The 11,866-nt window shown below is 33.0% G+C and overlaps 1 protein-coding gene across 9 annotated transcripts in view; it reads left to right on the forward strand.

Moving 5' to 3' along the window:
* The window catches only part of Ppp1r12a (protein phosphatase 1 regulatory subunit 12A), a 133,251-nt gene that overhangs the window by 59,307 nt on the left and 62,078 nt on the right, over positions 1 to 11,866 (forward strand). For all 9 annotated transcript variants that reach the window (XM_048804633.1, XM_048804651.1, XM_048804647.1 and 6 more), the window contains exons 3-4: positions 1,339 to 1,457; positions 11,110 to 11,269. In XM_048804633.1, the coding sequence (XP_048660590.1) occupies positions 1,339 to 1,457; positions 11,110 to 11,269 (279 nt within the window). The remainder of the gene's footprint in view (positions 1 to 1,338; positions 1,458 to 11,109; positions 11,270 to 11,866) is intronic.

Consider the following 11,866-nt stretch of genomic DNA (forward strand, 5'->3'; position numbering starts at 1 on the left):
AGAGCATGTTTTTTAAGAGGACAGTATTAAGTGAAAGTGTGTTCCAACCATACTACAGAATATTTTTCAGCTATAAAGAGGAAAGTCTTGCATTTTGGTTCATTTAGAGTAATCTCATTAATTTTTTTGTTGTATAGAAATTACCATGTGTGTTTTGCACACATATTTCCATAGTAAAGGAACCAGAAAGACTTTTATTATACTGTTGATAGGGTTTATATCTGGGGATTGAACATGGTAGTAGAAAGAGAAACAAAAAGGAGTTCCCTCTCCCCCACCAATTCTCTCTCAGTGGACTTATGATTGTTATTTAAAAATTTTTTTTTAAATATTTATTATTACTTTTTTTATAATTGGACACAATATCTTTAATTGATTTTTATGTGGTGCTAAGGATCTAACCTAGGGCCTTGCACATGCTAGGCGAGTGCTCTACCACTGAGCCACAACCCCAGCCCTGTTATTTGTTTTTTGTTTTAACTATTGAGATTATATAGTTGGTTTAAAAAAAAAATTAGTTAGGGATATCAAGAAAAGACCCATTCTTTATATGTGGGAGAAAAAAATCAGAGATACCAAAATCCTGGTCCAATTTAGATCCATAAGTAGTTCTAGATTTGGAATTTATATAAATAAAGCTTAATGACTCTGGAAGATGTGTACTTGACTCAGTGAAAGGGATTAATAACTTTTGGAAAGTTTGAGGAATCTTGTGGGTACTTTCTTAGAATTGTGTGTTGCATAAAATAAAATACAAAGTACAGTTGAAACCAATTATACTGGAATTCATTTATCAAAATGCTAGAAAAACAATGCTTGTGGTGTAGTTATGTATCTGCTGCTTCAGTAACACACTATGATAACTACTAGGTCTAATAACTACTCTGAACTTCAGAATAAGGATGAGCAGAAACAATATTTAGTTTTATCCTCATAAACTGGATTTTTAAATGAACTTTCTGAATTCTACTTATGGACACCGGTTAAGAACCTTTGCTTATGGGAATGAAACTGGGAGTGTAGATTTCAGGAAACCAGTACCTATAGAGATGGTAAAAAGTCTCAGTGGAGACAGTATGATCCTATGTAAGATTTTCTAATTATTATTAAAAATTAACATTTTTATACTAGTACGGGAGTAAGTATGTTATAGGAAATTTAAGAAATCCAAATTAAAAAAAAAAAACATTCTGTGGTAGTTATCTTAAAATTTAAATAATCAATATATTTTTTAATCCCTGCTTTCTACTGATTCTCTGATGGATGAACTTTCTTCATTTGATACATTTCATTTTTTTTCAGTGTTTTTGCTTAACTAGTTTTGCTTTGATTTTACAGGTTTTTGATTGGTCAGGGAGCACATGTTGGTGCTGTCAACAGTGAAGGAGATACACCTTTAGATATTGCAGAGGAGGAAGCAATGGAAGAACTACTTCAAAATGAAGTTAATCGGCAAGGTAATATTAAAAACAACAGGAAAAAAGATTCTTAAAACTGTTCAGAACGAATAGATGCTGTGTTTTTTCCTATAAAAGTGTTTGTTGACATTAAGGATGATCATATCATCAGCTTACCAAACAACATTTGCTGTATGATTCTGTTTAAAAAAATGAATATTCGATTCTTAGTTTTCTTTTTAATATTTTTTAAAATTGAAAGAAGTATCAAAAGCAGCAAGAAGGCATAAAATTATATGGAAATAGAGGAATTCAAGAACAAATTAGAGCAGACAGAGGGAAAAGAAAGTGTGCAGAATGGGTGTGACACATTGTAAATTTAAATGCCATGGTCAAGAAGGCCTCTGTAGGTCAAGAAGGGGCATTTAAGTTGAGATCTGAGTGAATCCTTTGGATCTTGGCAGAATATTCCGGACAGATGAAGTAACAAGTATAAAATGAGGTGATACTGTTATATTCAGAGAAGCAGCAAGTACACTAACTAGCATGAATGGAGAAGGCAGAGCAAAGTAAGTAGGAGGCAATATCACATATGGTCTTATGAGTCATTTGGAGGACTTTGTGGGCAAAGTACTAATGTGATCTCATTTACTTTTTACAAAGTATCCCTGGCTGTTGTCTTGGGAATAGACTGTAGGAAGGCAAGGTGAAAAGTCAAATAGGAAATATTTGGGATAATTCAGGCAAGATAAGGTAGATTTAGACTTGAGAGGTTGTATATTAAGTGATGAGAAAAGATTGAATTATGGGTATATTTTTTGAAGGTTTGGCCAAGAGAATATAGGGTGTGTAAGAAAATACAACATTTTTAGTCTGAGCAGTTGAATGGGTAAAGTTTCTATTTGAGTTGTGAAGATCGTCAGAAGAGTATGTTTTAGGGAAAGATCTGGAGTTAATCATTTAATACATGTTAAGTTTGATTGCCTAGTAGGTATTCAAGCAGTTGAATATGTGTGTTTGAAGTGAAGTACAAGATTAAGATATAAATTTGGTAGATGTCTCTTTATAGGCGGAGAATGATTACTAGTGGTGCATTTTATTTTGTGAGTGATAAGTATTCTAAAATTATAAGTGATGATTGTACAATTCTGAAGATTTACTAAAAACCATTGACTTGTATAATGTACACACATGCACGTGTGTGTATTTAATACATATATTATACAGCAACTCCTCTTCTGGGTATATATCTAAAAGAGTTAAAAGCAAGTTCTTTTTTTGCAGGGGAGGGGGACTTGGGATCAAACTCAGGGGTACTCGACCACTGAGCCACATCCCCAGCCCTATTTTGTATTTTATTTAGAGACAAGGTCTCACTCGCTTTTTTGCTGAGGCTGGCTTTGAACTTGCAATCCTTCTGCCTCAGCCTCCCGAGCTGCTGGGATTACAGGCGTGAGCCATTGCGCCCAGCAAAAGCAAGTTCTTGAAGAGATATTCGTACACCCGTGCTTATAGTAGTATGATTTACAATAGCTCAAAGGTAGTAGTGATAGTAAGCCACTGACAGAGAAGTACGTAAACAAAATGTATATATACATACACATTTCATTCAATGAAATACTAATTAGCCTTAAGAAGGAGGGGAAATTCCAACATGTTACAGTATGAATGAACCTTGACAACATTATACTAAGCCAGTTACAGAAAAATAAATACTGTATGAATACACCCATATGCAGTACCTAGAATAGTTAAATTTGTAGAAAGTAGAATGATGGTTGCCAGGGGCTGGTAGGAGAAGTCAGTGGAGAGTTGTTTAATGGATGCAGAGTTTCAGCTTTGCAAGATGAAGAGAGTTCCAGAGATTTCTTGCACAACTGTGTGAATGTACTTAACAATTTTGGACTGTACACTTAAATTGGTTAAAATGACCCATGTGTTCTTTGTGACTGACTGGGAAATGTGTGGCTTACTTCTACTACCTAGCATTGTTAGAAAATGTCTTATCACATACCCCTAGATCAGGAAATGATCAAAATTCAAAGTAGGATTTCTTCTAATTCACATCCTTTTGTTCCATTATAAAGTTGAAAAATCACAAGTCAAACCATTATTAGTTAGGTTTTGTGTGTATGAGAAACATTGCAAATGAAAAATTGTCAGTAATACGCAGTTTGAATATATAATTTCTCTTAAATTTTAAGATACTCATTGTAAAATGATGAAAACATCTAACTTCTGTATTATGGTTGCCAGAGTGTCCTTTATGTGCACTTACATGATGAAACACTTGTTATCATATCATTGATGATTTGTATTTATCCTTTGTAAGAGCTATGATTTGTAAAATTATGTACATATTGTTAATTTTATCTATGAATTTTATTTTGGATAGAAAAGAGGCTATTAAGATATTTATTTTTAAAAGATAAACAGTACCTACAACATGGTCAAATCTCAAAATAAATATGCTTAGGGAAAGAAGCCAAATAAAATGAGTATATCCTGTATGATTACATGTTATAATATTCTTGAAATTGCCAGCTAACCTAGAGTGTCAGTGATTTGCCTGGGAATGAGTGGGACAAGGAATGGCAGGAGGGGAATTAAAAGGGAAATAAAGAAACTATGGGGGATAAACTTTTTTGTTTTTTAGCTTGATTGTAATGATGGTTTCATAAGTATATGTCAAAACTTTCCAAATTGTGAACCTTCATTGGCAACTATATCTCAAAAAAACAAAGTACAAGCCAAAAAATGGTTAAAATGATCAATTTTATCTTAATAAAAATTAGTTTTACACCGGGGATTGAACTCTGGGGCACTTGACCACTAGGCCACATCCTTAGCCCTATTTTGTATTGTATTTGGTGACAGGGTCTCACTGAGTTGCTTAGTTGCCTCGCTTTTGCTGAGGCTGGCTTTGAACTTGCAATTCTCTTGCCTCAGCCTCCTGAGCCACTGGGATTACAGGTGTGTGCCACTGCTCCTGGCTATCTTTAAAATTTTTTAAAATCTATGTGTACATATAAAATTACAGTGTGTGATTTCCATTGCATTCCAATATATTTAGTATTATCAAAACTGAGCTTTACTAATGTAGATAAGCTTTACTTATGTAAATAAGCTTTACTTATTAGGACTAATAAGACCTAATAAGAAAGAATATGGGATCTGCCTTGAGAGGGTTGGCTCCTACCAAAGTATGGTTTATCAGGAAATAAATGCTAAAGATTAGAAAAGAATAGAAATTAGGCAAATCCCTTTAAAAAGACATTTTAATTCCTTGGATTGGGAAAATTTTAAAATGTCAACTGGTTTGTTGGGGGAAAAAAAACTTAGACACTAAAACTTAGAAAATATTTAAATAGCTAAAGTAGAACTGGGGCATTATAAAAACTGATTGAAGGTATCTAGCCCAGGAAAAGCAGTGTACTTTAGACAACTGTTATAAACTGGAGACTAGATAAGCACACAGAAGAGCTTTTAAGAGCCATATTCTAGGAACATTTCCAAGTCAAGGTATTTTCTAGAATGGAAACTGAAAGAAGAGAGAGGTATAAAGTATAACAACCTAGAAAGAATAACTCAGTCTGCCTATCTTGCCCTATCAACATAATAGAAGCCAAAATTAATGCACAGAAAGCCAATAATTTTCTTGCAAACAATAATAATTCAAACAATGGTAAATCTTTTTATGCTGCTGTTTGTCTGATATAGTTAACATTTGTTGTGAATTACAAATGGCATGAAGTTGTACTAAAAACTTCTTGCCTTTGGTTTCCTTGTACATAACTGATTCATTCAGTGTTGATTAATTGTGCTAGCAAATGTTCTAAGTGCTAGGTATTAACAACAAAGGAAAATAATAAGACCGTTTTTGTTCTTAAGGATTTCACAGTCTAGTGGAACTGGCAGATATTTAGAGAGATTGAAAATACAGTGTGTGCTATGTGGTAAAATATATAGGAACATGTACGAGAACAGAAAAAGCTATGACTAATTGCAATAGTTAGGACAGGTTCAGAGTGATGATATTTGGAGAGAGTTTGCTTGGCAAAGAAAAAAGCTGTTGGACAGAAAAGGTATGTCAGGCGCATTGGATATATAGCATATGTAAAGAATTCATTATAACTGGAATGGAGACAGAAAGTTGGGATGGGATTAATAGAAGGTGAGGCCTAAAAAGACAGGCTGGAACCAGATGGTGAAGGACATTTGTAGACGTTGGGATAGGTGAAGCAAAGATCTTTCATGAGGAAATTAATCTGATTGGATTTAGTTTTCAATAATAAAAGCAGATGGCAATTTGAAGGATGCAGTAGAATGTGAGATACATGGTGGTGCATATTCTTTGAAGAAAGCTCTTCAGTTTGTCAGTGAAAGATAAGAGCCAAAACCTAGTGCATTTGAGATGGAAAAGAGTAGAACTGTCTTTAGGAACTGTGGAAAATTAGAACAGTGTGAAGAAGAAATGAATGTAAAGTTGAAGGAGGAATTAAGACCATCTCACTGATGTTTGCAGTCAAAGAAGTATGGATTAGATGAGTTAATGTGGGAAAATGGAATAAGGCAGAAACAGAACTAGGGGGAATATGAGTTTGAAGACATATAGACATATTTCGTTTTCAGTAGCTAAAGGACATCGGGATGACAGCTTTCGGTGCATTATTGGAACATAGAAGATATCAAGATGAGAAATGTAAATCTAGAACAGTAGATGAAGGGAAATTTTGAGAACTAGTAGGTGAGGTGATGCTAGGAATGAAAAGCCAGAGTAAATCCTTCTTATGTGCAGGCATTGATCAAAAAGGCTTTTCATGCATTGTCAAATGTTATCTTCACAACAATTCTATTAGATTTATACTATTACCTCCATTTTATAGGTGAGAAATTTGAGGCCTAGTAATTTGCCTGCGGTCACACAGGTTAGTTAGAAAGCGAGAGTTATATAGTTCTGTCCCAGTGTAACAGATATATTGAGCCCACACTCTGCCCCACTTTAAAACACTGCGTTTTATTAAGATTGTCTCCTAGAAAACACTTCATGATGTTCACTTTATACATAATGAGAATGCATGAATTTATATAGTATAATAGTTATTAAAAAACATATAAGGGAATCTCTAATAGATTTTAATAATTATAAAAAGCGTAGTAAATACCTCTTCAGATTACCTTGCTAATAGATATATAATATCAGATTTATATTTTTAAGTTCTTTAATCATTCTTTTGACTGTATTATAGTATGTGTGATCAGTAACTAGTTATGATTAAGAATATTGCCTTTGAAACTAGTAAAGACTGAATAGAAGCCAAAAGTATTTTTGATTTATATTTTAATATGATTTTCCTTATTTAGCTAGGGTCAAAATCCATTTTTGATTCTTAACTGAACAAATTCCAGTTTAATTTTATTTCTATTATCTAAGAGATTTGGCTACATTTCAATGTAATACTCAGTGCTTTTAACTAATACTGACAGTTGTTAGTCTAATCACTTTATTATAGTTTCCCTTCATTATTTTTGTTTTTTAAATCCTTGCTGCAGTTATAGTTGGTGAATCAAGGACCAGTTAAATGTATAAATGTTTTCTCTGTTAAACCATAAAGCAAGACAAGAGAAGAATCATAGAATTTTAAAACTAGTAATAATAATCACACCTGTGCTGGGGTTATAGCTCAGTGGTAGAGAGCTTACCTAACACTGTGAGGCACTGGGTTCAATCCTCAGCACCACATAAAACTAACTAAATAAAATAAAGTTATTTTAAAAAATAATCAACATATTAGTGTTTACTCCTGATCTAAACACTTTACATAGGTTAATTTTTTAGAACAACTTAATAGGGTAGGTACAGATATTACCCCCATCTTACAAGTGAAGAAACCAAAGCATAGCACAGATTGTGTCTTGCTCAAGATAATATAGCTTGTCAAGAGATTCAAACACATCATACCAATATCCAAAGAAGTAATGGTTTTAAGTTTTTGATGAAATGAGCAGGTCTGTTTTTCAATCATCTTTTTCTTTTCTTTTTTTTTTTTTTTTTTGTTGTTGTTTGTTTTGTTTTTGTTTTTTGTTGTTTTGTTTTGTTTTATGCTACCAGGAATTGAACCCAGGGACACTTACCTACTGAGCCACATCCCTAAACCTTTTTTTTTTTTTTTTTTTTTTTTAAATTTTGAGATAGAGTCTCACTAAGTTCACAAAGTTCTGAGGCTGGCTTTGAACTTGTGATCCTCCTGCCTCAGCCTCCTGAGCTTCAAATTACAAGAATGTGCCATCACACCCAATCGTGTTTTTAAAACATTTTTTGGAAGAACAAAGTGAAGGACTTTTCTAATTTTCTTCAACATGTAGAATATCCCTTTATATATAATTTAGCTTTAAACTTGAATTGTTTTATATATATACTTTTATGATTACACAGAGATACACATATATACATAGTGTCTGTCTGTCTCTCTCATGATTTGTGGCCAAAAGAAGTGATTTCTTTGTGATTAGATAAAGATAGCATAAAGTTAGATGAATATAGAAGTAGGTATTTTTTAATTTCAAGTAGAGGAAACGTAAAATAGCAAATGTAAGTCACAGTGTTTAAGATTGTGAAGATAATAGAGATAAAATAATAAAGAGGTAATGTTTTAAAAGACAGCAAAAGAATAAAGAGTAAGAAATCATTTGCTAAAAATATTGTTATTAGTGTATTGTAATTATAGCTTTACAGTATGGTTAACATTAGACAGCATCTTAAGTATACTGATTATCTTCTGATAAGAAATTTTTGATAGGTAAAATAACTATTATAATAGTGGTAACTTTTTTACAAAAGTTAAAATAGGTTGTAGTCATTATTTATGTATAGTTTATATAGTTGACTGTTTGTAAGTCTATTGTAAAGACGACTGGAAAGTCTTATTGCAAGTTTCTTTCAGATGTGGTAGTGAGAAATTCAGTCTCTAGTTTGAAGAGGCTTTTCCCATAATTGTATAACCTTGGGGTTTTAAAATTATTTTTGAATTGTTGTATACTTTTTAAAAGTTGAGCTTCAATTAAGTATTGAACAAGTTTAGTTGTCTTGAAAAAGCTTGGTAATGTGCTAAGCAAGCAAAAGTAAGGCTGTGAGTCAGGTAAAGGATAATAGCTTACCCAGTAGCACAGAGGTTGTACTTACTAACCTGTGTGGATATCTGGATTGTTAGAAAATGGAGTGGTATAAGAAGACGACGACTAGAAATGAAGTTAAAAATGCATTAAGATCACATCATTAAGACCAAGTTTTTCTGCTACATTTGAGCTATGTCTCATAAGTGGTAAGCAGCCATTGTGAAACTTTATGTAGAGAAGTATTTTGTTTTTTTCCATCTGGCAGCAGTGAGGGGAATGAATTGGGAACCACTGAAGCTGAGTAAAGGTTTGTGAGATTAAGGTGTGAGGTGTGAGATGTGAACAGAGATATAGTGACAGGAGCCATCTAGAACATAGTCTAGAAGATGGCAACTCAAAATCTTGTAACTAAATGGAGATTGGGAATAAGATAAAGGGAGGCATTCAAAAGACCCTCAGGTTGCTGGGTAAATGGTGGTACCTAGTATAAGAAATATAAGCAGTAAGCAGAGTAGTTAGGAAAATCAAATTAAGATTTTAGCTTAGCGTTTAAGCTCATAGTATATCATCTTAATATTTTATTCTTTTAGTATCTTGTTCTGTTCTCCAGGCTCAGATATCCAACTGACTACTTAATTTCTCTGACTAGATTTCAGTTAGACATCTCAACCTTCACATTTATGAAATTTGAAATTTTAGTTTTTCCAGTTGCATGGGCCAAATACCTGATTGATCCTCTACTTCTCTCTTTCTCCTATATACAAATTAATATCTATATCCAACAACAAATTCTTTTGTTATGCCTTGAAGAATTCAGAATCTAACCAATTCACTTGTCTTCACTACTTCACTGCAGTTCAAGTTACCTTTATCATTTGCTTAGATTGTTTCAGTGGCCTCCAAATTGATATCTCAGTTTTATATCTTAACTATCCAGCATAAGTGATCATCCTAAATTAACTCAAGATTGTATCACTTTGTTCATGTCCTCACTATTCCATAGGTACCCTGGCCACCTTCTGTATACGAGGAACATTCTAAGCAGGCTCCCACCTCAGAGGCTACTGGTGCTTTCTTGCCTCTGCCTAAAATGTTCTTCCAAATAACAGAGTGGTTGACACCCACCTCTCTCTTATTTTAATATCATCTGATCAAAGACACCATTCAGTTTATATAAAATAATAGCCCCTTCTAATTACTATTTTTTAACCCTTATTTTCATTCATAGGCATATCTTGCCATATAACAAGTACACTTCTATGGTCAAACACCTAATAAAGTATTTGCCATGTAGTAGATACTCAGTATGTATTGGAGAAATGGATAGATGGATGGAAAAAATCCTTGCCAGATAGTTGGATATATGGATATGGATTATGGGAGATAGATTAGCTGAGAAGATTAAAAAGTATTTGTGTTACTTATTTTTTATTCATTGTTCACTTAATTAACATTTACTGACCCTTTATTTTGTTTCAGTTCTTCTGCCCAAATAGTGGATTTACAGGATATAAAGATAGTATCCAGGGCTGGGGATGTGGCTCAAGCGGTAGCGCGCTCGCCTGCCATGCGTGCGGCCTGGGTTCGATCCTCAGCACCACATACAAATAAAGATGTTGTGTCTGCCGAAAATTAAAAAATAAATAAAAAAAAAAAAAAAAAAAAAAGATAGTATCCATACTTTTGTAAGCTCATAATTTTATAAGACAAATTGTAAATACATTGTGGTGTATTATTTATTAGATATCCAGCAGTTGAAACCATAAAACAACATGAGATCAACAAAAGCATATCACTTAGGAATTTCAGAGTTACCTTTACTAATTAATTTTTTTCCCCAAGAAGTGAAAGTTTTTGAGGTAGGAGCTAGTGTGTCCTATCCAGTTTTGTATTCTTCCCACTTTTATCATAGTGCTTATATATGCTTTTAAGTGAATGAACATCTAAATAACTTAATAAAATTATAAAAATAATCCTAATGGTATGAATAATGTACTATGTTAAAGAAAACAAGTTTAAGGTCTTATATATTCTTAGATGAAGACAAGACCTCCAAATTAAAGCCAAGTTACAGTGTTCAGTAAACATTCATTCCTACTAGGCTAGGGTTTAGAAAACTGGTCAAAACAGGAAATATAAATTTGAGAATTTGGGGCTGGGGCTCAGTGGTAACGCACTTGCCTGGCATGTTTGAGGCACTGGGTTCATTTCTCAGCACCACATAAAAATAAATAATTCAAAAATAAATAAATAAATAAATTTTAGAATTAAAAAAAAAAACTTTGTCTTTTTTTTTTAAACCCAAAGATTATCTTAGGAAATGTTTAAGCTTTTAAAACCTGAAGGAGTAATCAGAAAAAGCAAAATGAAAACCAAAATAATATTGTGGGGCAAGCACTAATCAGTAGAGAAGGCTAGTAAGTTATCTACAGTGTTTCCGTATTCCTTCATTTAATATATTTTAAGCAGCCCATTTTTCAAAAATATGCTTTCATTTTTAGTTTTCCTTTAAACTTTAAATATTTTGGGTTAGCTTTTTAGCGTAGAAACAGCATTTATGTTTTTAATAAGAAAATAATTGTTTTTATTTTATCAGGGGTTGATATAGAGGCAGCTCGAAAGGAAGAAGAACGAATAATGCTTAGAGATGCAAGGCAGTGGTTAAATAGTGGTCATATAAATGATGTACGGCATGCAAAATCTGGAGGTACAGCGCTTCATGTTGCAGCCGCTAAGGGCTATACAGAAGTTTTAAAGTAAGTATTGTTTTTTTACAGAATTTATTGTTTTGCTTTGGTTTGTTTTCTTTATTTCATTATTCCTTTTCTTTAAATGTCAGCAAACATTATCTTGGGGCAGCTTATAAAGAAGTAAATGTCTTTCTTCAGTTAGAAAGAGAAAATTACCTTGAATGTGATTGCTTTTTTTGTTTGTTTTTTTGTTTTTTTCAGTTTCATTTTTCCCATAAAATGAATTTACATTTCAAACAACCATTATGTGTTACCTTCTGGGCCAATAAATTATTACACATTTTGAGGTTCTAATGTGTAGAACTGACTAATTCCTGGGGCTAAGAACAATGCTGTATGCATGTATCATCACATTGAGAGCTTGGTTTCTGCTGAGTATTTATTTACATATAGTTTATCTAACATAAAGTTTTTACTATAGGTTCACTAGACTCAGAATGTTAATAGTATAATACTAAATATCAAGCCATGGGCAACTTTGACTACCTTAGGGCTATGTATTGATTGGCAAATTTCCTTGTAACAAAGTTCCTTTATCTCTCTCTCTCTCCACCCCAACCCCTGTCTCTCCTCCACCCGTCTCCCCTGCCCCCCCTCCCCCCT

Source organism: Marmota marmota, unplaced genomic scaffold, assembly GCF_001458135.2.
Source record: "Marmota marmota marmota unplaced genomic scaffold, marMar, whole genome shotgun sequence".
Lineage (NCBI taxonomy): Eukaryota > Metazoa > Chordata > Mammalia > Rodentia > Sciuridae > Marmota > Marmota marmota.